Raw genomic sequence first — 27858 nt, 5'->3', positions numbered from 1 at the left:
TGTGTGTAAATGTATCTACTGGGTCTCAGATTTAGCAAGCCTAAAACCACAACTCCAGATCACCACCCCAAACCTGCTCCTGTCTCCTTCAACTCAGCAAAATGGGAACCCCCTTCCCCAGGAGTTACTCTTGACCTCTCGTTCCTCTACTTCCCAGACACATGCAATTCATCAAGTCCTCTCAGTTCCACCTGTACACTCCAAACCCTACCACTTCGGACATCTCTACCCCTACCACATAGAGCAACGACATCTGCTTTTGTTTAGATGGCAATAGACTCCTCCCCCTAGACTATTCTCAACATAGCAGACAGAATAATCTATGAAACAGAAACTAAATCTAACCACTCCTCTGCTCTCATCAAGCTCAGGATAAAATGCAAGCACTTTTCCAGAAGCTACACAGCACTTGACATTGTCTTCTGTACTTATTTACTCTTCCACAATGTCACATGGGAAAGGGTCCTGTCTTAGTCACCACTATCTCCCCGGTGTCTAACCGCAGCAGTGCCCAGCATATTATACTCAGGACTCACGGGATGCACTAATTTTACTGCTACAGTACAGATGAGCCTATGGGCCCTGACCTCGCTGGCTGCAACAAAATTCCTGAACTTCAGGGGTTTTTTAATTAGCGTAATTTCAGACTAGTAACCTTTAACATGTGAGGTGCTACTATACCTTTTATAGTAATTCCTGGTGATGATTCTAGAGGTGCTAGAAGTATAAACTACTCCTGAATAAAATTTCAAATCATAAAGTATGTTTTATGCTTTACGATGACTGCTCCCCCGTTGTAGCTCTTTATACGTGGAAAAACAGCCCTTAATAAAAAGGCTGACAAATGGGTGGAGGAAAGAGCATGTGCAAAAGCAAAGTGAGGGTTGGAAAAGCAGAATATACACCATAACAGCAAATATTTGGGGAGATAAAGTAGAGAGCAGCAGAGCACAAAGGGCCTTGATGCACCTGGCTAAGGACTTCAAACAGCAGGCAACTGCAATCTCATCTCCTATTTGCATTTTAGAAAACTTCTTGTGCTGAATATGCCGGCTGGTGGGAGGGTGTGGTAGAGAGGCAACAACCTGACTGGAGGTGGAGAGAGATCGGTTTAGGAGGCTCCGGAGCAACCCAGGAAAAAACCTATGGCTGTGGTGAGAAACACGTCCATTCAGGCTGCGGGTTGGACTGTGCAGCTTCGAGGTCTCCTCATGCTTCTCTGCTCCAGGCCAGCCTGAGTGACTGAGCTTTGAAAAATACCACTGACTTCGCAAGTGTTTCGTTCTGAAGATCTTTGGTACCCCATTATCTGTGGAAGTCTCATTCTTAACTCCTGACTCATTTTCCTTTATCTTTATAATGTTAGCCTGAGATGAAGTCATTAACTAGTTGTTTATTATGTGGTGTGAACTTTAGCAAGACCTCACAGTGTCTAAGCTGCTCCAGTAATAGTCATGTGGTTCTCTGACTCATGACAAGGGCCTTAGGATGGCAGTGAGAGGGGACAGGCCACAGTGCTGAGTTCACAAGTGCTTGGTAACACAAACCATTTCCTCTTTCTAGATACGTCTTTCTAAAGTTTGTGTCTCTCCGTGGACTGCTCAAACGATTCCTGAAGCCAGGCGGCTGATGATCTATATCGTCGTCCACCTCTTGCTGCCTCGCCTTTAAGTAAACCTACCTGTTTAAAGGAAAATCACTGTGAAGCACTCCAACGCTCCATGCAGAAACATCTGCGCCCTTCTCCATCCTCTCCTGCTTCCGCTCCAACGAGCCCCCGCCAACCTTAGGGAATCCTAATCGTTAGTTCCGAATCAGACTGTTTTTAACATTCAGAAACAGTAATGTACTTTCAGTAAGAGAAGAACATCACTTCCACTTGCCTTATCTTTTATTAAGAATAAAATATTTCTCTCAAAATCTAAAGAAAGGAAACCATGACCAAGAATTAAGTGAACATAATATCTATTTTTATTATGAAAACATTAAATTTTGACACATTGCTTCATTTGCTTTTTAAAAATCTATTATCTGCCTTAAACTTATTCAGCAAAAATGCCAATAAATTATATAAATCATGGTTTCGGTCTTTTTAACTAGGAACATAATATGCTTTACAATAATCAAACAACAATCCTAAATCTGAGTTGTGCAAGTGGTTAACGCGTAATTTGTTTTAATGTTTAGCTTAAAACCAAAACCAACCACATGCTAATACACTGTTGCAAAAGATTCTCGGAAGCTGCCTTCTGTAGCCAGTGTTGGTGTCCGGCGTCTTCGCTGGGGTTCGGAGTGTGGCCCTGTCGGGAGTCAGGCACTCGTCTCAGGAGTGGCCCTGCGTCTCAGGAGCGGCCCTGCGCGGAGGGCTGGTGAGACTCGCGACCCCGCATCTCCTGCCCATGCTATCTTGCCTTTCAGTAACTTCATCTCTTTAAAAGGAAATCATTAGCTAAGAACTCCAATGCTGAGTTTAGAAACAGTGATTCCAATACACATTCAATCAAATGTATTAGTACTTAAAGTCACAAATTCTGGAAAGTGAAAATAATATACAAAGACAGAACTTATGTAAACAACCAATGAACTAAGGCAAATAGCACTGCCACCACATGCCATAAAATGGTATATTTTTGGTGTCTGAAGCTCTTTTAAAATTCTACTTTGGGACAGCTTAGATGAATTTTAATAAAACGTGTGTTTTGCATAAAGTTTAGTTTTAAGGGTTTTCAATATGGTGGCACTGTTTAAAAAAATACATCAATGGTCTTATCAGTAAATGTTTTCCCACTTGGTTTAAGTTTTATTTTCTGTGGAGGCAAACCAAAGCACTGTCTTAAGACTCCATGTTCAAAGTTACCATATGGTCTCTATCATTCCTAGAGATTTTAAAGCTAGTTATCACCCTGGTTGTTATCAACTTCATCTTCATCATCCTCATCATCTTGGTCTATGGATTCAAGTTCATCCTCTTCTTCATCCTAAAGGGAAAACACACACTGAACGTTATGAAGCTTGTTCACTTCACATTCAATGCATAGTAACATATCTATTGATGAATTCTTCATTCCAGCAATTATACTAGATTACATGCCATCTGATTTCCTTGATTTAATGCTTAAGGCTCCCTGTCATTTTTAATATGAGATGAGATATACAGGTTGACTTGCTGACAGATGGCCAGAACTCTCACCTGAACCAAACATGTCAAAATAGAACGGTACGTCTGGGTGGTGGAGTCTTGTTATCACAGGAACAATCAAATCAATTCACTTTCTAGGCTCAAAGCCCCAAAGAGAAGAGTTAACAAATGCTAGAAACTGTGCAGGCGACACCGAATTCATATACTGAACACATCTATGCCTGTAGTATAGATATGTAGGCACAACATTTCAAGGTACAGTATAACTTTAAAAAATGTATTATAAAGAAACATAATATGTAACATTTTTGGAAACATGTCAATCTTACTGGATGACCAAGTTCCTTGAGTTTATGCTTTAATGACAGTATTTTCTGATCCTGATCAGCCAACAGCACCAGGAGATCATCTTGCTCTTTTTTAGAATCTGTGATGTTCACCTCGAGCTGGTTTTTCTCATTTTGTAAAATGACAATGGTACTATTAGATGAGTCCAGCTGCTCTTTAATAGCAGTTCTCTCCTCAGACAGAGCTTTAATTTCATTCTAGGAAAAGAAAGGTGAAAATCGCTAATTTAAAATTAGTATTCACTTTCCTAAGGTTTTTAACAAATCGGTTCTTTCTCTGACAAATCACTGTCCTTGTCCAGTCTGAGGAGTTCAGGGGTCAGGCTGGGAGGACGGGGTTTAACACACACACACACACACACACACACACACACACACACACACACACACACACTCTCTCTCTCTCTCTCTCTCTCTCTCATGCAGTAACACGAGAATGCATGTTAGGCCACACATCAAAGGTGGTTATTGTGAAAAACAAGAGTTTAACATCCAAAAAAATAGTTTTAATCAGTTATTCCTCAAAAAATCCTAAGAGATAATACTATTTCAGATAATCAGAGGAATAAAGACACAAAACAGAAGCCTGATTAGCACAAAAATCAAGAGGTTTAAAAAAAACCCTTTCATCCCAACTTCATGCATACAATTAAATGTGGAAAAAAATAGCTTCAAATAAAATCAATGGCTTATTTGACCACAATCCAAAAGGCACACACAATCACATATTATCTTCCGTTTTCCATTTTTTTCCTTCATGCCTTTTTAAAATTAGTATTAACTCATTCCTTTTCTCATGGTATTTATTCTGATTCCTCTGCCACTCAATAAGCTGGCAGGATTTAACATGCCTGTGTTCCTGAGTCCTGTGGAAAGCCTTCCTGTGGCTTGTGTATTGGCCAAACTTGTATTCCTTTCTTATTGTGATTAGAGATTGATAAGAAAACTATTTTCAATGATTTTTACTTTCAAAGTACATTCTGATATTCTTATGTTACATATTTAACACAATTATTTGAAAAGGCATTAAACGTATCTTCATTTGTGTTATCTTGAGTAACAGAATAGAGAGGCTGTAAGGTAACATTACACTTCATTAGAAATTTCTTTATAAATCTAAGGATTTGAGAAATTGAATGAAATAATCCCTAATTTCCTGGAGTTCATTTCGTATAATATGCAATAAATAAAGTTTCACCAAAACCAACCTTTAATTCTTTAGTTTCTTGTAATAATGCTGAGAGTCTTCCTTCTACATCAGTAGCTTTTGCAGCTGCTACAGTTTCACTCTCTCCTGGTACAGGAACTGATTGTGACTGAAAGCAGAAATTGGGGGGATGGGGGGAACAGTTTCTTGAAAGTTATCATTATGAAACCCTGAAGGTGATTTAACTTTCTTGCTATTTTCACAATTTATTTCCAATGACAGAAAATACAGTTCCCTTACATATGTACATGAATAAAGTGCTCTCCCTAGACAGGTGAGTTGTCCCTTACAGTAAAGTAGAGGCTGAGACAAGAGCGGTGGGCAGGAGCTCTCATCAGAGGACGAGGAAGGCTGGGTTAAGCTGCCTCAAGGTCAGACCAGAAAAGCAGTCAATGAGACAGCTCTACTGCAGCCCTCACACAGCATTTAATAAGCAGAGAGTATTTTTCAAAGCCTTTTCCTCATAAAATTCCTGTAAGTTTAGTTGACACTATCATTTCAGAGAGACAGGTGGGGACATGAAGCTGAATGCCATTAACTGGTGACATGCAAATATTTTCTTAAGTGCTATAGGAAGTATTCTTAAATCAGTTTTTCAGTCTTTCCCCACCTTTTCCCTAAAAAATACTGGAAGTGAGGTGCTGGTCTAACAAATATCTAAAAATATATAAAGGGCGTCAGAATTGGTAGAGGCTAGAAGAGTTCTGAGGTGCATGTTAGCCAAAGCTGAAATTGCTTTGAAGAGACTGATGGCAGAAATATGGTCATTAAAGGTAATTCTGGCCAGGGCTCCGAAAGAAGTAAGGAGAGCTGTGAAGAAAGTTTCTGTGGTCTTAGAGAAAACAATTATCATATGAACAGAATGTTGGTAGAAATATGGAGGATAAGGGTGTGTGTGTTGTTTTTTTTGGTTCAGGTCTCAGACAGAAATGAGGAAAGGGGAGGAAAGGCGATTCTTGTTATAAAGTGGCAAAGAACTTGGCTGAATTGTGTTCTGGTGTTTTGTGGAAAGTAAAACTTGTAAGTGATGAGCTTGGATATGTAGCTGAACAGATTTCAAAACAGAGTGTTAAAGGTGTGGCCTAGTTTCTCCTTGCTGCTTATAATAAAATGTGAGAGAGGAATAAATTGAAGAAGGAATTGTTAAGCAAAAGGGAATCTGAACTTGAAGGTTTAGAAATTTCATAGCCTATCTCTATTGCGATAAATAACAAGGCGTGTTCTGGTGGAACAGCCCAGGTGTGGCCAGACAACCACCGGTGAAGAGGTTGCTTGTGTGACTCAGGGAGCCAGTTGACCACCTCAGCAGGAGCTGGAGTAAAGATGGGACTGTCCAGGGAGGACCCAGTAGGACCTACCTGTCCGAAGGCTTGGACCCCCATGAATCGCATATGTTGCCAACAAGGTTTTTGACAATTTTATGCCAGCAATAAGCCTGCTAACGTAGACGGAAGGGTGCAGAGACAGGATGAAATACAAAATACCAGCAAAGTGAACCAGTAACTAACTCATTAAATTGACCTGGTGAGTCTCTCTGTAATATGGCCACTGCCATGGACAAGAAGGCAATGTGACTCTGGCTAGTGAGTAACCTAAAGGGAACGTACTTTTGATAATTCTGCTTCTTTTCCACAGTGGCTGAGAAACTGCATCTCAACCTTGTGTTCACTACTTTTCAGGAGAAAAAAAATTAACTAACTTACAAATGCTTCTATTTTCTGTAACAGCTCCTGTTTTTCTGTCTGTAGTTTGGTGATCTCCACAGATTTTGAGTTTGACTGAGACTTTAATGTCGTCAGTTCCTAAGAGAGAAAACAGTTGCACTGTAACATAAATGGCATTAATTTTGTCAAGGAAATGTGTATTTACAGGACGTACAAACAATTTTACCTCCTGTTTTTTCTTTTCAGTTCTAAAAACTAACATTTTTTCTGAACAGCAATGTTTAAATATCCAAAACACTTAACCAAGCAACTATCATGGTCAACAGTGTATGAATATTAGGCATAAGATTTTGTATCTTCATATTTGTACCTTATGAACATATTTATATTTCCTTAATTGTTAGTTCACTGATAATCTACAAATAATTTGGGTGAGATACTGAGATCTATTAAAAAGAACACCATTCAAAAAATTTTTAAATACAATCAAATTCAAATACCATTACTGTATAATTAAAACAGCTTTTGGATTTCAAGTGGCTGTTGTCACTATCAGTTTTCGCTTACACCTGACAAAGTAGTTCTAGATCATTGGAACTGAAAGGTAGTCACTCTATTACAATTAAAATAAGACAAACAGAATGTGGATCAAGCTGGAAAATTACCTGTTTTAATTCTGCAATTTGTTCAGAATCTCTAGCTGAAGCTGTTGCTTCATTTGTGTTCAGGGATGTTTGGGATGATTTCTACAAGCAGCACAGAAATAAACTATGAAATAAATTCAGTCTAAAGAAATAGAAGAAAACAAAACAGACTAACCATATACAAACAGGTAGGCAAAAGTAGGTTTATAGTTGTAAATACTGGAAAAAAGAGTTTACTCTTGTATTGTCATTTATTATTTATTATATTACAACTTCGTAAACCTACTTTGCTCACCCCTAAATGAGCTATGTCTTACAGATGTTTACCAAAAAATTTCATATCAACATTTTAATTTTGATAAAATTTCAAGATACCATATATTGTCTACAACTTGTCCATGGTTAATAAATTTATACTTATACCAAATAATTTATTAAATCTAAGCACTTATGTCATATGGAAGAACAGCATACAAACAAGTATTTTCTGAGTGATTTCCATGTATTGAGAGCTTTACACAGAGCATCTCATTTAATGCTCACAGCAGTGAAAAAGATATTACCAGCACCATTTTATAGATGCAGATAAAGTTTAAAGAGATTAACTGCTTACATTCAATTAGCTAGGAAGCAGTGAAACTTTGGATAGTCTGACACAGCTCATACTCTAAAATCTTAGTATGATATGTTGACTTATGGGATCCAGACAAATAAGCAAACAGGATAATGGGGATTACTCTAGGGCTCTTATTTATAATTTTTAAACACTTTCTTACCAAATTTTCAATCAGAGAGTCTTTTTCAGCTAGCTGGCTTCGTAAAAGTTCCTGATTACTTTTTAATTCTTCTATCTCTTCTCGCAGCCTGCTGATCTCTTCTGGCGGGATGCCGTTCACCTGGGCCCCATCACTGGAAGAGCCGTGATGCGGACTGTCTTTCCCTGTCAGACAGGCAGAGATGTGAGGAGCCAGGGTGAAACCTAAGTTTTGTCATTTTTTGAATTAGAAGATTCAGACATAAACATAAGTATATAATTTGCTTAATATACTTTGGCAGCACTTTTGTAATCACATTTCATTTTTGAAAAATAGTGTATTGATAAAAATAGTAAACTGATGATATTTTCAGTTTCCGAGAGGAAAAACAGTATAGTCATATTAAGACTAAACTGGTTTGGTGATTGATGTAAGATTAGAATTACAGTAGTTTCAATTCTGATTCTGTCACTATAAGGGAAAATAAAATCCCTTTTAAAAAATCTTCCCAAAGGAATAGCTTTCTTTATGAACTAAAATAACTGACAAATTATTGTCATAAATAGAGATGTTTTTCCTGAAAATTTAAGTCACTTTGATATAAATAAACTGTATTTCTATGTAGTTTGCATTCCAATCATAAGCACAATAGGGTGATACTACTTACAAATTTGAGCTTTTCATGTGCTGGGAACTGAACTAGAATTTTACTAACATTATTTCATTAATTCCCAGATGCCACAGATGTTATCTTCAGCTCAGCTTTGCAGACGAGGAAATTGAAAAGTTAGATCAGTCATTCCTATCTGGCTACACATTAGAATCTCCTGGGGAGGAGTCTGAACTAATTAATTACTGAGGCCTGGACCCAACTCTGACAAATTAAATCACAAACACAGTGGGATCTCAGTGGTGCTATTTATTTATTTTTTAATTATTTTTTATTTTTCAATTACAGTTGACATACAATATTATAATAGTTTCAGGTATACAACATAGTGATTAGATATTTACCTAATGTACAAAGTGACCACCCCGATAAACCTAGTACCCATCTGACAAGTATTGATGCTATTTAAAAAAAAAGTCAGGGGGCTCTAATGTGTAGGAAGCTTGAAAATCAATGGGTCAGATAAAATCAAGTAAGTAGCAAGGAGGCTGAATTTCAAAACTGACTCACACATTTGTCACAGTGATTAATTTCAGGCTAGAGAAAGACTAGTGTACAGGAATAATGTGTTTGACTTTGTCCAGCTCTTGGGAACACTGCAAGACCGCGGCCAGCCACACCCACCTAGCTGTACTTTAAGAAGATTGTACTGATCCTTGTGCTGCTGAATCTGAGATGCCTGCTGTGTGACTGCTGTCTGGAGCTGTTCGTTCTGACATTTCAGTGTAGAAATCTGCTGCTTTAATTCCTCAAGTTGCAGATCCTGTGGAATAAAACATAACTCAAGAGTTGTAATTCATACCAGTAAGAATTAAGATGATGAACAAATTAAAAATTAGAGATTACTTTGGGTCAGGATGTTAAAGTACTCAACACTTCCAAAATCATTCATTAACTAGACAGTAATACATCAATATATGCACCAAGGCCAATTAATGTGCAGCAGAACCAAGATTTTAAGTAAAATCCCACTAATAAGCACTATGGTACATCCTGCAACCTGACTGCAATTATGGGGAGAGGGAGGATCAAGGTGAAAAACTCCACTTCATTGTCCATCAAAACTATTAAGAAATTTGTACCAAACTATTTAAGAAAGGGAGCGTATGTATGTATATATATGCATCTACATTACTTTTCACATTAAAAGACAATCATGTAGCAGAACATTTAGAAGTCTAAGAGAGCTTCCAACTCTCACCACTTGATATAACTAGTTGAAATTTGATCTATTTCTTTTTATGTTCTTTGAATTTTTCCCAATGCAAGCTTTAAACTTGTCATATCAGTCCATATATCATTTTGTAACCTTTAATTTACTTACTATTCAATCATAATTTCTCCATATTACTAACAGTTTTTATTATAATTTTTAATACTCACTTAATATCTCATCAGTAGATGCAATATGATTTTTTTTCCCCAAGCAACAGTGAGGCTGCTTTCCATTTTTCTAAATGATAAATATTATTACAATAATTGTTAGTCTATATAACTGCCCTGAATTTTGGAGAATTTCCTTAAGATGGATCCTTAGATGTCAAAGTGTATACATTTTATAGCTCTCTGTCCTTATTGCCTAACTGTTAAATGTAGCATTTTAAATGGTGAGAATATTTAAAAATAATTATTTCTAAAGAAGAGTCATTATAGTAATTGTGTCAAATCGCTTTTTCTTCTTCCAAATCACATCTATGAGACCCACATGTAGGATATAACATCACATTCCCTGTGTTTATTTTCTGGTGCTCTAAAGACATTACACTTCACCACCTGGAAATGGCTCCGTATCTGTACGAAGATGTAGATGAAAAATCCCAACAACCACGGGTACAGTTAACAGTTCAAATGTGGGTCATTCAGAGCTGATTCTAATTTACTGATTTGCTTATAAACTGAAAAAGCTCAGACTGAATGCTAAATATAACATTTTTATTCTTTCTCACAATTTCAATCTGAACAATACAGAGTATGGAGGAGAAAAGAGCACAGCGCCTTTCTCATTTAGAGGGTCCACCCGAGCTCTTACTTGCCACACCTGCTCAGGCTGTGCACAACCCGCAGCGGGGGGAAGGCTGTCCCACGTGAACTGCCATCAGTGCACTGTAGTTATGACACTGGGATTTTAACACCACCGGTAATCTCTTTTCGGTAAGCACTTTCTAGGATTCCAATCAAGGTAACACGATGAGGAATTAAATGAGAGAAAAAACTAAGAAACATTTTTAAGGAATGTAGTGGAAGATTTAACGTGCTCAGCACAAAGCACGTGTGGAGGTTCTCTGGTATCCTGCAAGGAAAATGTCAACTGATTTTGAAAATGTATTTTCAACTTAATTCGTAATCATCCACTCTACTAATCAGCTCCCTTCCCTGTTCTAACTCAGTATCAGCTATTCAGTTGTGTGAGACAGCAATCTAAGGATCGTATTTGACCCTCTCTGCTCCCTCACAACCATTATTACCAAGTCCTGCCAGTTTTATCTTCTTTACTTTCCTCATTTCTCAGGTCACTTCTGTTCCACGAAGCATGGGCTTTACAGTCCCAGTGACCCAGTGACACATGTATTTGAATTCTATTACACCAGCCAGTGAGTGACCCTGGACAAGGTTAAATTCTGTCTCAGAATCCTCATTTATTCTAAACTGAAGATATTAACTACTTTGTACAGATGATGAAAATTAAATGAGATAGTGTTTAAGATGTGCTCCGTGATCACCCAGAGCAGAGTAAACAAATCTGGCAGCCAGTATCACTATCGTCGTCCCCAGGGCTCTGATCCCTCCCCTGACGCACCACAGCCACCTCCTTCGTGGGCTGGCTCGATCCCTCTAGCCCCGCCTCTCAGAGCGCTCCTTTGCAGGGCCACCAAGTGTCCTCTGTGCCCACTGCGTACCCTCCTCCCTTTCCTCTCTCCTTTCGCCTCGCTTACTCCTAGTCATCATTTCAGGACTCAACCTCTCTGTTTTCTTGAAGCCACCTCTCAGTGCTGCCAAACAGCTTGGACTATATCACTAGACTTAATATGGTGTAATCCATGTGTCATCATAATCTATTTATAGGTTTATCTCCCCATGAGACTGTGGTACAGAAACATGTCTGATTTATGTGTTTATTCACAACATCCTGCATAATGCTTAAAACATAATACTGATTTTAGAAGGGAGGGTGGAAAGAGAGAGAGAGGGAGAGAGAAACACTGATTGGCTGCCTCCTGTATGAACCCTGACCAGGGATCGAACCCGCAGCCTTTTGGTGCGTGGGATGACATTCCAACCCACTGAGCAACCTGGCCAGGGCAGATGCTTTTGAATTATTTAGGAAAATAATGAGTTTAACTCTCTGTATCCTCTTGCATTTGAAATGCCAGGAAAAATTCTTTCCTACAATAGAGAAAGTTATCAGTATATCAGAGAGGGTATACAATTTATCAGTACATACTTGCTCTCGAATCATATTTTTATAGTGAGTCACAATATTGTCATGCTGTTCTAATGTTTTCTTCACCTCTTCTTCTTTTTTATCTTCTTCACTGGACTTATAAATAGCCTTAGTTATCACACCTATAAAAGAAAGCTTATTTAAAATTTATTTTAAACATTTAAAATACTGAGACAAGCAGTAAAAACATATGTCCTAACTTCATGTGAGATGAGAAATAATTTCTCCAATTTTATTAATGGCCAAAAGTCCTTCAATGGGCTACACACCAAGAGCTAGGAAAAAAAACCCAGTTTTAGGCTTCTCATAAAATCTGCATGTGTCCAGAATATACGTGTACAATATAATCATAGGTACTTTCTAATGAATACCAATATAAATGCTCTTATCTTACCTTCAAGCTCTTTTACGAGCTTTGTAAACTCATGATCAAATATCATGCATTCTGGACTGGGAAAGTTGGGCTGGGGTTTCTGAGACGCTCTGGAATACAACTCATGTTTGCTAATAAATCCTAGTTTCTCTATGAAATTCTCTTTGCCAATCCTCTTCTCTATTAGTTGTTTTAGTTTCTCTCTACAGAGATAAGCACATTGAGATGCTTAAGAAAAAGTCAAGCAAAACATAAAAACTTGGTCTACATTATACTTTGGCAGAAAAAGAAATGATTTTCTCATGATAGCAATGGCACTGGCAAGCCATTTCCCCCTTACTTACTTCATGTAGCTCTCAAGTGAGTTATCATTGAAATAGATAGAAATGCCCAGCAGAAGGGCACATAAGCCTTGGACCAACTGCTCCTCCTCTCCAAGATTTTCTGCAATTTGTCCCGTAAGCTGAAATCTTTGTTAAGGAGACTAATAGTTCATAGTATTTACAATGCTTTATTTTATAATTTGAATTTGACATGTATTTCAGGCAGGAGTTTCTATAAGAAATTCTATATACAGTCCTAGCAAGCAAAACTTGAAGAATGGTATATATACACACACACACACAGCTTTAGCAAACACCACTACCACCTTAACAGTTAAAAACATAAAGAAAATTCAAATATTTGGGACACAGAGCTACCTCTAATTGAGAGGAATAAAAATAATAATAGTGAATACTTACATGTATCTTACTACAATGTAAAGGATACAAATGGAACATTGGCTGAATTGTGAAGAAAATGTGTTACAGCGATGGGACAGTTACTTAGCCAGGTACAAAGCAACATTAGTAATCCAACTCTTGTCTGAATTTTGCTTCCCTAAAATAGATAAGTTGGCAAAAATCTAATTATACTTTTTTCAAATTTAAAGTGGCCCTAAAGTCCCTCCCTGTTTGCATAAAAAGATATTTAACATCTTATAAAAGATGTGTCAGAAATCCAGATTTAAAAAAATGAACGAGAGTGTATTCTTACATCCCCTCTGTGCTGTACTTCCCAAAATGAACAGTAAGAAGAAATCAGAATTGATTTATGTTCATGAGCATACATCCGGTTATCTAAAATGCCTGGAAAAGCCTGGTCTGCTAAGGAAGAAGGGTATGATGTAGATGCTTAAAGAAAATCTATCAATCCTAAATCACTTTACATAAAAATTAATTTACCAGTCAAATTTATGATGTTTCAATTAAAATGTTAAAAACAAGTTGCTAATAAAAGAACAAATTCTACCTCCTTCAAAAATCACTGAGAAAATTACAAGGAAATAATCTCCTGAATTAGTCAAGTTCCACTGGAGAATATATACTCTAGCAGAAAAATAAATAAACCATATTACAAACTTACTGACAACATGCCAGATAATAAGAAATCACAAATATAATGGAGAAAAAGATTTATTTAAGGTATTTAGCTAAGTGCCCCAAATCACTAACTATATTGCTGCCAAGTATAATTAAACAATACCGAACACTAGCATGTCCATCAAAACTGCAGTTTTCCTAAATTTTGATATAACACATTTGTATCTCCTTTGTAGGATATTCTGTTAGCTGATAACATTGTCACAGCCCATACTGTATTATATATAACCTTATTAAGAAGAAAAACTTGTATGAAACAAAATAATGGAAATTAGCACAATAATGCATCACTTTGGGAGTAATTTAAGGAAGAATATAACCCAAACACAATTATTCAAAGATCCAGACAGGAATGAATTTAAAATAACCATTATTACTGTGTTTTGAAAAATTTCTAGCACCCAGACTGTCCTAATTTAATGAATCTTGATGTCAATATCTTGGCCTTTCAATAATTTATTTTCAAGTACAGTTAACATTTAAATAAATTCAAATTATACCTCTTCAAATGATTTGCCAAGTAAGCATTAATTAGCATGATTTAGTTTTTACATGATGTATTATTTTTCTTGCCTCTATGTCATTACTGTGCCCACAGTACATCTTCATGTTACCCAAGTAAATTGAATAGTTAAAACGTATACCCTTATTCTCAACTGTGTGCTCTACAGAACTTACAAGTAATTACTCGTCATAAATGCAAATGCTTCATTGATTTCCCCAGTTTTACATAAAAAGTTTATTACTACTTGAAAAACCATTTGTAGGGCCAAATATACCACACTGTATATACAAGGCATCCTGTCAAATCACTGGCTGATGTCTGAGTAAACAAAGGTGGAATTAGATTTGAATTTGAATTTTCTAGAAGTATGCCATTAATGGCCTAACTGAAGGATAAGAAGAGCAAAGTCAAACATAACTAGTTAGAACGAGTTAGAAGAGAGAATGGAACAAAAAAAAGAATATAAAGTACACAAGAGTGAGTCTGATCAAAATTGTATAAAACCTAAACTAGGAAAATTTAAAAACACTCCTAAAGAGCATAAAAGTAGACATAAATCAATAGAAAGAAATCATGTTTAGGCAGGAAAACTCAAGACCACGAAGATATTAATTCTATATTAATTTATAAAATTAATAAAATTTAAAAATTAAAAAAGAAAAAATTAAAATTTATAAAATTAATGTGACCCAAATATAAAAATACCAACAGATTTTTGCTCTGGAACTAAACAACCTAGGTCTCAAGTTCACATAGAAAAGTAAATAAGCAAGAATAACTAGGGAAACTGTAAAAACAATGAAAAAGAGCAATGAGGTGATACTAACTCATGAATATAGACAGCATATAACCATTAGTGGGTTACAAAGATTTAAAACAATGTTGGGACAACTACATAGCTATCTAAAAAAGATCAGAGGATCCATGTCTCATATAGTTCAATGAGGAAAATAGAACAAAGATTTAAATACAAAAAATCAAACCAGAGAGTAAAGATAAAAATATGGGCAAATTCCTTAAAATCTTGAAGTAGGAAAGGCCTTTCTAAAAATGGCTTAAAATGTAGAAGCAATAAAAAAGTGATACAAAAAATAATCCAAACAAAACACCAAGGTCAAAAGATAAATGACATTTCAGGAAAAATATATTTGTAAATTATCACAGACAAGGGCTGAATTCTGTAATATGAGTTTTTATATACAATAAATGATTGACAATCCAATAGAAAAATGGGCAAATGAAAAACTTCAATTGGTTTGTAACAATAGAGGAAGAGATTCAACCTTCTAGTAAGAGAAATGCAAATTAAAACTTAGTGAGATAACATTTTTCACCTCTCATCAGACTGGCCGAAATACGAGTGTGACAACGCGCTAGTGACCGTGGGGGAAGAGATAATCCAGTTTGCTGCAGTCTTACTTCACTTAGCTAGCAGAGGTGTAAAATAGCACCAAGGGAAAAAAAACCAAGGTGAAGAACAGGGGATATGCATAAAAAACACTTGAAGAGTATGGAAGAAATGCCCTTTACCTGGCAAATCATTTGAATAATAGCAAATGGGATACTAGAACAGAGGTTGGGTCCAAGACTTCTTATTGTATAACTTTTTATATCATTTTGATTTCTAAACCATGTAGTACCCATTTCAAAGGGACATACACATATTTTTAAAGGACTGAAGTTTTAATTATCAGTGTGGCAGTATGAGATCAGTAAAAAGGACATTTGGTTGGGAACTGAAAGTACCAAATCTACTGTCCTACCTGTACAAGTTCAATACGCTATGTGGGCTCCAATTTCCTCAGTTAGTCAACAGAGGCATTTGGATTAAATGATCTCATTAAGAGGATACCAGGATTTATATCCTGGTTCTAAAACTCCTCAATAGCCTTTAAACCTTACTTACTTCTACTTCTATATCCTTGAATAAGGGTAATAACTGAAATTTTACCAGTACTTATCTTTGGGTAGTAGAAGGAAGAACACTGTTCTTTTTCTACTGTCTACTTTCCTAAATTTTTCAAAATGGTTGAGAAAAATAAATGATTAATGACTGCAAAAATGCTATAGTATTTGTCCAGTATACCATCATAAAATGTTAAAAGTAAGATCAATCCAACAAAATTCTGTTCAAGCTACTTTATTCCTTCAAAATAAAGTCAGAAAATGGGCATTAAAAGCTATCAGGACATTCTATGTCCATTGCTCTCTAATCATCTGATGGATTTTTTATAAGATAAACACCTAGAATAACTAAAAGAAAGTCATACCCCACTTTCTGATTAAAACTATTCATTTTGATAATGCTTACATATTTGTATGTTTGTTGATAGGTTTAAGTCAAGAAAAAGTATGTATCTCTTCCTAGGCCCCCACAGTGTAGGAACCATTGAAGATCTCTGGAAGAACAAATGGATGCTGAAATTACTATAATTTCAGAGCATCTGAGGGTTTAGTTATTAGAAATCACATATTTTACTTGATGGAAGAGAACCACAAACAAAATAATTCAAGCTGAATCATCTTATCTTTAACATAAGCTATTATGTGTCCTCTATTATATTTTGTATTATATTTAAATAAAAATCTCTTATTCCTACTTTGTGCATTTCAAGTTCAGTATTTCTCTATTCTTTATTAAAAATGTGAAAAGCCAACATTTTAAACTTCTAGTGTTAAAGTATTAAAATGAGATTCTATAGTACTATGATGAGATTCATTTTCTAGTGGTGGCCTCTGAGGATGGAGAATTGATAGGAAAGGGGCATGAGGGAAATATCTGGGACTAGGAATATGTTATATACCTTGTCTTGGGTGTTTTGAGATATATTCAACCACCAAAAATCATCAGATTGAAAACTTAAGGTCTGCATTTTACTGTGTATAAATTATACCTACAAAAAAATTCCCTCTTAAATGACTGACATGTATACTTATAAAATACTTTACCCAATATCAAAGATTCTGCAGGCCAAATATGTCTGTGAGTTATTAAAGTGTTAAATCATGCTCTTACACAAAGATACAAGTCCTAACAGAACCTGTTATTACTACCCATACCACACTGAACACATGCGCAAACACGGACATTAAGGTCCGCGCCACCAAACAAAACAAATCAAAACCAACAAATCACACTCTCCCCTCATCAAAAACTAATCCCCAATGGTAGTTGTAGTACCCGGGTTGTAGCCAGAATAAGCCATAACATTAAATTTTAAATCTTTCAAATTATAAAATTATACTTACTATTGTACATTTTCAATAATCTAATTAAGATAGAAACCATCACATTCTTTCATATACTGATTAACTAAAGGGAAAATTCTTAATCCTAAAGTTTACTACCTTTGAAATGGTTTTAGGGGAAATAAAGCAGCAAGCTTGGGTGAAAAACCACAAAAAACACCGAAAAGCCAAAACCAAGAAATTCCTGAAAGTGTAAGCATCCCTGGAGGAAGCACAGTATAGCTCCAGACTGTCATTCCCACAGTTCTTAGAAAAACCACTACAGTATCCCAAGGAGAAAAACTGGACAGCACTTATGACGGAGATCAACTTGCTGGCACATAAAAGTGTGAGTAGAATAGAACTTCAAACAAGCAGTTAAAAAACCAGTCAGCAAACCCAAGACAAGAAAAGCTTTGCTGTAAGAGGAAAAGGCCTAAGTTGACACAAGTGATACATACCCGTCTGTCGATCTTATCACCCTGCAAATTATACATTAAACATTATTCATAAATGTTACTGCTTTAGAAAAATTTAAATCTCGAATAATCCCTCCAATACAGTCTCTACAAACCCAAGCCAACAATTTGGGACAGGACAGTTCTAATCTTTTATTACATCGCAATGCATGTGTATTTTAGGGGAGAAAGAATACTTTTATAGCACTGTGATTACTGAGTGGGAAGACACCACTATCTAGAGGACTTCTCATTATGTATGGACTATCATTACAATATTAGAGCAAAGTCTGTAGTGATGGTGGTCAGGCAGTTAGTTACTGGTTGGCTGAAGAAAAGCTGTTTTTCAATGGACAGCAATATAAAAATGCCAAGTATTAAATAAGTAAAAATATGAATATTTTTGGATATTTTTTTTAAAACACTAAGACATAAATGATAAATCAAAGATAAACTTTCAACTGAAGTAAACCAATTTTAACAACAAAGGAAGTTCTCAACTCCCTTTTCATTTATAGTTAATTTTTAAGCTTTCATTTATTACTTCCTATGAAGGGCACTGACATTTCTTTAAAGCTAACAACAAACATTCCATAAAGGTAGCAAAATTAAAAATTAAGGATACGGCGCATTATCGTGGGGAGGGTGTCAGACAATTCCAGTGGACAGAGCAATTTAAACTTACCCGCATTTTTATTCCCCTCAAGTGACTCTGAGTGTTGATGCCTTTATGCTGTTACTAAAGCATGAACTTGAATTGTTCAATGGCAATGCTGGCATGTGTGGGCAAATCATCCAATTTTAAGTGATATTCCTAAATGCCTTAGCATCCATTCTTCAAGACTACTGTTCTTATCAGTAGTCTATAGAAATGCAATCATTTTTACTTATGGTTTTTTCTGTCTTACTAGGTAAATTATATGCCTTGGGGTTTTGAGAATTTGAGAGCTCACCTACATCAAGAGTGTACAGGTTAACTACATAAGCATTGAACTGATATTCTTCTATCTTTGTTTTCTGAAAGGAAGATCAATTGCTCAGGGAAGAGAAAGATGGAGATACATAGCTATGAACTACTTCATTCTATTCCCTCTCTTAAACCGACCTGAATTAAGCTACTGAGCAGAGGGAGAAAAGGACATGCAAGAACACTCTGGACGATTTTTTTTTAAAAAGAAAACAAAAACAATAAATATCATTCTGCCTAGAATATGTGTTTCCATCAGGATGAAGACCTTACTATTTGGAAAAACCATTCTTGTAAGAATATTTATTACTTTTTCTCCACAAAACTGTTTCTGGTTACAATGAGCTAATAAGCAGGTAAGTCCTTGCCTCTTTCCTTTCTCACCTGCACCTGTTAAGAACACTCTTAAATTCTTACATCACTGGCATCAACATGTATAGCCAAACCTCTTCCCCCTCCTCCTCCCGCAGAGAAGTTCCCCGGCTACTTCACCTGGGAGAGGATGTTGGTGCACTGCTGCAGGAGGGAAACCGGGGGGTTGCCGATACTCGTCGCGAGCTGGACCCTGAGCAACTGTTCTTTCTGTGTGCAATTTTCTTGCAAAGCATGGGCAAGGGCCACAGCCGCACACCAGTTTGAAAGTGAATCAGTAGAAAACAAACCTCCGCACAGTAACTGACCAGCCGAGACTGAATTACCTGTTGCTACAAAGAGGGCAGGCAGATGATAACAACAGAATTTATTGTTGTTTTCCACACACAGAAGAATAGTGTAAAATACTTATCTACAAATTTGTTAATTAGTAGTATTAAGTAACATTTTTGAAAGTCTGCTTTTCAAAACAAAAATGAAAGATGATAGAAAAGACCTTGGAAGAAAAGTGGCAGAACAAAAATATCAAAACCCCATAGGCATCAAATCGACAGTGGTGATATTTCAGAAAATGTCCACCTTAATTAACCACTACGTTTTTTAAAGCAAGTGCATGGAAATGCTGTATTTTAAATATTCTACTACACCCAGGGCCTTTTATCATTTATGATACAGTTTATCATTAAAAGCTGGAAAGGTAATTACTTTTTAAAACAGGAATTAGAACTAAATTACTTACCATCAATGGTGGAAGGCAGAAGCGTCGACACAATTTCTCCTTGTCCTTTTTGGTTTTTATATAAGAAACACTGGAAACAATAGAGAACAGCACAGCGCAATACAAATGGCTGCCTTTCATTAACCATGGACATGAGAAGTACTACAATTGCCGGTCTGTTGCATTTAAAAAGAAAAGAACAAAAAGAAATATTGCAACCCAGGTGCACAAATCAATAACTAGTCATTTTTGTTGACTGGAAAACCAGAACCAGAACACCAGCAAGTTAAGTAGTATGTACATATCAAAGACCACTCTTTTAAAATACCAACATATTTGTCTTGTCAGATAATTTCTAGCTTCAAAACACACAACTTCTTAAAAGCATACCATATATATGTATGTATGTATGTATGTACATATATATATTTATGAACGACATACAAAAAACCCAAAGTAAATTTTTACTGCCTCAGCAGAATCTCAGTATTTCCTTTTTCCTACCTTGGTGGGTTTGAGGGTGCATTTACAGAAGCAAAATAGTCTTGGTTTACTTGGCAGCCTCGAATAACTTCTGATACAGTGTTAATGGTCTATAAAAGGGGGAAAACAATTTGGAGAAAGTAGGTCAAGGAAGGAAACTTGTTTTCAAAAGAAGAAACTATTCTTCTCTGCTTTTTGCTTTTCAATGACAAAATTCAGACACCGAAAAAATCAGTGACAGCATAAAATCTTGTAATATTTTGAGATAGTATTTTTAAAAATTAAGTGTAGGCCTCCAATTAAAAATAACACTTTGCAACACACATTTAAAATCTCAAAAAACTAAAATTCATAATATCCTCTAAGAGCTAGAATCTGTTTCTACAAAACAAGAAAAGAACGCTTTAAAATAAAAAAATCTCCAATAGAATAGAAAACCAAACTAGGTCCAGAAAGTTTAATGATCTATTAATAGAGTTGTAGAAACAGAAAAGAGGAAATTATCAAGAAATACAAAGAACATCCGGAGAACTGAAGGGCGTATATCTGCTTGAAAGGGCCCTGTGAGTACCCTTTGAAATAACTGGAGGAAAAAAAGGTCCACATTATAGCACATCATCAGTAAATTTCAGAAAACCAGAAATAAAACTCCCAGAAGTGTTAGAGAGAAAAGGCAGGTTATATAAAAAGGAGTAAGATTCAAAATGGCTTCACACCACAGCAACACTGGAACACTGTTCTGCAAGCTGAGTGTTGTGTCATTTCCAACTCTGAATCCTATACCTAGCCTAACTTCAAATTAAGTCTGCAGGTAGAGGAATAATGTAGAAGAGCTAAAAGCATATTCTCTTGCTATTTGCCTCTTTTCAGGAAGTTAAGTAAAATAAAACAAAGAAACAAGGGAGAGGAAAAAGACAAGAATCCAAGTCAGGAGCAGGGTAAAGGAAATCCTAGGAGGAATGGTGAAGGAAAGTCCAGGACAAGAGCCATGCGGCACCAGGAGACAATGACTAGTCCATATTGGAGCAGGATGATGGAAGGCTTCCAGAAAAAGGTCTCGGATGGGGAATGATGTATTAAGCATATCATAGTATTAATATGCATATAAACACAGAAAATCAGAAAGAAATAAAACACCACTATAACAGACGTAAGAAAGGAATATTTAAAAAAAGATAAAGGGCTCTGTTTGCTTATCTAGGAATAGTATTAATATAGCTGTAAAACTATAAACACTGATTATTGACGTAAATATAAATCACAGGAGGAAGTAAAGGGGGTAGTGGCACTAATGTAGGGAGGAGTAAGGCCAAAGACAGCTGTTTCTCTTATAAAACTTTTATTACTGGTGCTTTTAATGTACATGTGTTAATTTGAGAAAAATAAAAAGATAAGTTGAACACAATAAAATTAATGAGAAACCGTCTAAGCTTTAACATTATTGTGTATTATTAAAATTGAGGAATGAGTCCACCTTTTGGAATTGATACTGTCATCATTACGCTAATTATATTTTAGTAGGATCAATAAGGAATTTAACATACAAAAATAGTTAATTATTACTGTTTTTCCTTTAGCTGATATCTAATTTTTTCTAATAATTCCTAGGATTTCAACTTCCACCAAGCAGCCTCTGCCTTCGTCCAGTTTACCTCAGTCAGAATATCAGCAGGAACCCCAGTAGCCATGAGGATGGTGCAAAGCTGCTGCAATAAGCCACACTGGAACATGGCTTTCTGGCAGCTACTGGTAGCACCAGGAGGGTTGGTAGGAGATACCAGGACACGAACAAGCTGCAAAAGAAAGGAAAAACAAAATTTGTGTTTTAAAGATCAAAGACTTTCAAAAAGTCCGGAGGCAAATTTGATCTACAGGAACAAGAAAATCCATGTGAAGGACCCCCTCACCTGCTCAGCCAGATCTGGGTGTGCTTCCCTTCATGCTCTAACGGCTGCAGCTCTATTATAGTGCTCCGTGATGCTACTTGCTTAAGTTTGTCTCTTTCACGTGACTGTGAACTCCCAGAGAGTTCGTTCTCGTATCCCAAATAACTAGCACAGTATTGGGAACAAAGTCCATGTTTAACGAATGAATGAATGAATGAATGAATGAGTAAGTAACAGGGTGGTATTTAATTGAAGTTAAGATTTCTTATTGAAGTAAGGATGAACCACCTCATTATAGAGCAGGTCTGAAAAAAGAACGGGGGGAGGTATGATAAACTTCTCCTAAACTGGGAATATTTAAAGAGAGGATAAAACAAACAACTGGAGACATGGTAGAAGATTCATGCATATGCAAGGGGCTGGCCTCATTGCTCATTAATGCTAATTAAGTCCCTAACTCTGATCCTATGACTAGTCTGAACTTGAAGATGAAATTTCAGTTACATAAAAAAATGTCAGCCCAAGCAAGTGTTCAGCAGTTACAGCTTCAAAATAATTTATATATATATATATATATAAATTATATGTGTATAATTTATATACACAAAATAATTTAATATATACAAAATAATTTATATATATACACATACATATGTATTGCATTTTAAAACTAGAGTTATATGTATATGTGTGTGTATAAAATCTTGTATATCAAGATCAAACAGGATATTTATGATAATTTATTAAGAGGGTTGATTAATAAATTGATGTCATTAGAGATAGGCTTTAGGATTATACAATGGTTTCTGTCCTTGGACCTTTCCAGTTAGAGTTCCATGGATTTTTTTGTTGTTTTTAACTTTATTTTTATTGTTGACACTATTACAAATGTCCCCATTTCCCCACTTTTGACCACCTGCACCCATCCCTGGCCCCCCTTCCCTCTGGCTACCACCACATTGTTGTCTGTGTCTATGGGATATGCATATGCGTTCTTTGGCTAATCCTTTCACCTTCTTTCATCAGCTACCCCTACTTAAAAAAATTTTTTTTAGAGTAAATACGGAACTTCTGGTCAAGATGGAGGCATAGGTAAACATGGCTTAGCTCCTCGCACAACCACAGCAAAAATCAAAACTAAACTACAAAACAACTATCACCAGAATCATCAGATAATCAAGCTGTATGGAAGTCAGACAACCAAGGAATTAAAGAAGTCACAATCATCCAGGTGGACAGGAGGGGCAGAAATGCAGAGACGTGCAGACACATGGAGACGTGAAACAGGCCATCTATCCACACCCACGTGTGCTGGATAAAAATCAGGAAGGGTACTCTGGGAGTGAGGGATACCAGCCCCACACCAGGCCACCCAGCCCAGGGCTCTAGTGCCAGAAGATATGTCCCCATAACTTCTGGCTGTGAAAACCAGTGGGGGTTGGGGCAGTGGAGGAACCTGTGGGATTCTCAGGTGCCCCCTCTTAAAGGGCCTGTAATGGACTTAGGACTTACATGGGTTCACTCTCTCTGGATAGGCTAAGGAGCCTCTGGGACAACTTCAAACCTAAAATTCAAATCATAGGGTGCCAGACAGAGAAGACAAAGAGCAAGAAATTGAAAACCTATTTGAAAAAATAATGAAAGGAAAACTTCTTTAATTTGGTGAAGGAAATAGACATACAAGTCCAGGATGCAGAGAGTCCCAACCAAGATGGGCACAAAGAAGACCACACCAAAACACTTCATAATTAAAATGCCAAAGATCAAAGAAAAAGAGAGAATCTTAAAAGCAGCAAAAGAAAAGCAGAGAGTTACCTATAAATGAGTTCCCAGAAGACTATCAGCTGATTTCTCAAAAGAAACTTTGCAGGCAAGAAGGGACTGACAAGAAGTATTCAAAGTGATGACAAGCAAGGATCTACAACCCAGATTACTTTATCCAGTAAAGCTATCATTTAGACTGGAAGGGCAGATAAAGTGCTTCCCAGACAAGGTAAAACTAAAGGAGTTCATTATCAACAAGCCCTTATTACATGAAATGTTAAAGGGACTTATTTAAGGAAGATGATCACAACTATGAACATTAAAAAGGCAACAAATTCAAAACTATCAACAGCTAAATCTAAAAAAACAAACTAAGCAAACAAGCAGAATAGGAACAGAATCACAGATATGGAGATTACAGGAAGGGTTATCAGCTTCGAGGGGGGGTGGGAGAGTGGGGGAAAAGGTGCAGGATTAAAAAGCATAATTGGTAGGTACAAAATAACTGGGGAATGTTAAGAACAGTATAGGGAATGGAGAAGCCAAAGAACTTATATGCATGACCGATGGACATGAACTAAAGAGGAGGATTGCTGGAGGGAATGGGGGGTACCAGGTGGAGGGGGACAAAGGGAAAAAATTGGGACAACTGTAATAGCATAATCAATAAAATATATTTAAAAAAAAACAAGCTATGTGTCATTTCTCCCACAAATATTTCTATATGTATCTCTCACTGAAATGGATCTTAGAAAAACAGACATCAAACCATTATTATACCTAAGAAAATCAACAATAATTTAGTATGGTCTAATAAAAGTTAGATATCTATATTGATGAAAAGCAGGAAAAATGGTTGAGCAAAGAGGGAGTACTTATTATAAGGCTAAAAAAGCAGATTTTGACTCATTGTATGGACTGAGTTCTTACTAATTAGAACTGCCCAACAATGAAAAAAGATTCTGTCATAAGGTAATGAGTTTTCTGGGAGTCACTGTCAGTATCTGTCCAAAAACTGGCACCAAAGGGATTCCTGTAGGAACAAGAGGCAGTACTAGGCACTAAACTATCGTTCCAAAAACAAAATTCAAACGTTTTAGGACTAAACTTTTCAAACAGATTCTTCCCCCAAATTTAATCTGCAAAATTTGAATGAAATATCCTTAAGCAGATCAATTTCAACTTTTTCTGGCTTGGAATTCAATCATGATTATAATTGCAATAATGAACAATTCCAGTTCGGGTGTATTAATCCAAATAGGATTGGTTATCATCATTCATGATGCATTTTCATTTGCCGCATAATAGAGAACTTAAAATACAAGCAATGCTGAATGTAGCAATAAAGAAAGAGCGATCTAATAGACTGAAAAGCAGAAGATAACCTGTGGCCTGTGAAGTTCTGAATGCATTAACTACTCAGTCTTTGAGGTGGAGAACATATTAAAGTGGATTAAACTCAGGGTCTTTATTTTGAAGTTTATGTTCTTTAGGATTAAGATCTAGTTAGTTTACTCACTTTTTAAAAGGAAAGGATGCTTAACCAATTTACTACATAATTAGGATACTATATTTTTCTGTTTACATGCAACAATGTATTCTAAATTTGTTTTGGTTAAAATAGTACTTTGCTTTTTTTCAAGTGACACTGTCTTCAAAAAATTGTTCTTTACATAGTATCCTAAACTATAAAACATGAATAGGCAGTTAAGATTTTCACTTTTTGGCAGGAAATATATAAGGTTTTGCACATCACCTGATCCCTTCTCTCTCTCTAATCACATTTTGAAAATTACTTTCCTAGAGGAATTTTATCAAGAAAGTGAGCAAAGATATCAAGCTTACCACTTGAGATACTATTTTTTTTTATAATTTTAATTTTTTATTGTTATTCAATTACAGTTGTGTGCCTTTTCTCCCCATCCCTCCTAAAACATAAAAAACTAGTAAAGTCTTGAAATGTGTAATGCTGACATGTGAAAATAGAAATTGAAGTTGGGAGTATAAATAGAAAGAAAGATTCTGCCTATGTTTGCCTATAAAATATATTCCTAATGGTGTCTAGGCAGATTCTAAGTAGGGTAACTATATAATTTATTATCCAAATTGGGACACCTGAATCGAAAGAGCACACTATGAGTAATTACAAAATGAATACTGTCCTGGCAAACCGGCGCATGTGGTGACTCTAATTATCAACCAGACCTATGCAGGCAACTCCAAGGCCTGCAACAATATTCGGACTCGAATTACTAGAGCTTAACAACCTAGTTTTGTGAAACACAACTTCAGAGATGCAGGCAAAACCCAGAGATGTTCAAAAAGTTGTAAGAATCACTAGAGTCAGTAAATTAGGAGGCTAGTGTTTGGAGTAGGGGAATTCAGTAAAGGAATAAATAAGTAAAATGCTTCAAAGAACTTCACAATTTCTCTGATGCAGATATAATTTGGGATCCTGTCCTCACTTTTGCTATATATGTTCATAAAGCTTATATAAAATTAGAGGTGACTTGTCAATTTAACTTGTATTGGACTTAAAACTCAGACTATCAATCTTTGGGGGCTCTTGTCCATTATCATTCATTTCCTAGCGTTCAGTGCCTGGCTCTCAGTAAATGTTTACTGAATGAATTTATTTGTTAAACTTAATATTCTGAACATTGAAATTTTTATCAGAGCTGTCACTGAATCAACACTATAACTGACTATCCTCTGTTGTAAAACTCACCAGGACACTATGTTTGGATTTGCTTTAAAAGAATCCTGCAGGGCAAGAGAGGACAATACAAAAATGAAGCAAAATTGCCAGATGTAGTAATTACTGAAGCTGAGTGATGGGGTGTGTGTGTGTAGAGGGGTAAAAGGGATCTTTATCTCTGAGTATAAATGCAAATCTCCATATTAAAAGGAAATTTTTTTTAAAGCCCACCTGATATCTGCATATTGAACATCCTGGATTTATCATCAAACACAAGCATTTATTTTTCTTTGAAAGGATCACTGTCAAAATTCCTACTGCATTCATGTCTAAGTTCAGCATACCTGTAACATTAGATGCAGATTCGTAACTTTCTGTGCAGACCAGCCAGTATTTTCATCTCCAACTTCAAACCAAGGTTTCATACGTTGAATATATGAGCCTTCTTTAAAAAAATTTTGATTGGAATTGTTGTTTTTTAACAAGTTTTGGAGCAAAATAAGACAATCTTCCACTACTATACCTGAGGAAAGAATGTAAAATGGAAGTGTTAAGGCTGATAACATCTTAAGGAAAGTTCAATCTGTAAACATTAAAAAAAAAAAAAAAAAAAAAAAAAGATAACTCTCCAGGTGGCCACAACCTATGTGCTCTTTCAGGACCTCCAATGATCTCTTGAACTTCTATGTTCAACTATGTCCATGAGTTACCTCGGAAATTCATAATTTTTCTTCAAATCCCAGGTGAAACATAACTTTTTCAGGAATTATTACCAAGATCCAATGACTAGGTTGGTTAGCATCACTAGCTACATGCTTTCACCATAGCCTGCTCCTTTTATTACGATAAATAGCATTTGTCTTCTCCACTAGTTATAATTCAGGACAACAGGAATTTATGAACTAGGATCCTGGGACATGCTCTGTATCCTCAGCAGAGACAGAGACAAGATAGCAGGTGTATACATAGTAGATCACTTAAATATTTGTTGAATGAATCAATCATATCTTAATTTCTAAGAAGTACTTGACATTGTTGTCTGTCTCTTCCTTGAAATTTCCTATTCCCCTGGTTTCTAAAACTCTTTCCTGGTTTTCCTTAGGGACCTAGGACC

At 36.1% G+C, this 27858-nt stretch overlaps 1 protein-coding gene across 2 annotated transcripts in view; it reads right to left on the bottom strand.

Annotated features, from left to right (window-relative positions):
- Nucleotides 1-1948: 1948 nt before the first annotated feature.
- Nucleotides 1949-27858, bottom strand: part of USO1 (USO1 vesicle transport factor) — a 65251-nt gene continuing 39341 nt past the window's right edge. The window contains exons 9-25 of one of the 2 annotated variants that reach the window (XM_045185144.2): nt 27089-27267; nt 22049-22189; nt 20418-20506; nt 19935-20089; nt 19316-19527; nt 17860-17880; nt 13013-13123; nt 12586-12704; nt 12263-12444; nt 11869-11990; nt 9051-9189; nt 7778-7941; nt 7023-7103; nt 6397-6495; nt 4695-4802; nt 3469-3684; nt 1949-2978 (exon numbers count right to left, since the gene is read on the bottom strand). In XM_045185144.2, the coding sequence (XP_045041079.1) occupies nt 2892-2978; nt 3469-3684; nt 4695-4802; nt 6397-6495; nt 7023-7103; nt 7778-7941; nt 9051-9189; nt 11869-11990; nt 12263-12444; nt 12586-12704; nt 13013-13123; nt 17860-17880; nt 19316-19527; nt 19935-20089; nt 20418-20506; nt 22049-22189; nt 27089-27267 (2225 nt within the window). In that variant the 3' untranslated portion in view covers nt 1949-2891. The remainder of the gene's footprint in view (nt 2979-3468; nt 3685-4694; nt 4803-6396; nt 6496-7022; nt 7104-7777; nt 7942-9050; nt 9190-11868; nt 11991-12262; nt 12445-12585; nt 12705-13012; nt 13124-17859; nt 17881-19315; nt 19528-19934; nt 20090-20417; nt 20507-22048; nt 22190-27088; nt 27268-27858) is intronic. The other variant, XM_024579412.3, reaches the window with a different exon arrangement.

This window comes from Desmodus rotundus, chromosome 4 (genome assembly GCF_022682495.2).
Source record: "Desmodus rotundus isolate HL8 chromosome 4, HLdesRot8A.1, whole genome shotgun sequence".
Taxonomy (NCBI): domain Eukaryota; kingdom Metazoa; phylum Chordata; class Mammalia; order Chiroptera; family Phyllostomidae; genus Desmodus; species Desmodus rotundus.
Note: the sequence above shows the minus strand (reverse complement) of the source record. Positions and strands in the feature narration are given on the sequence as shown.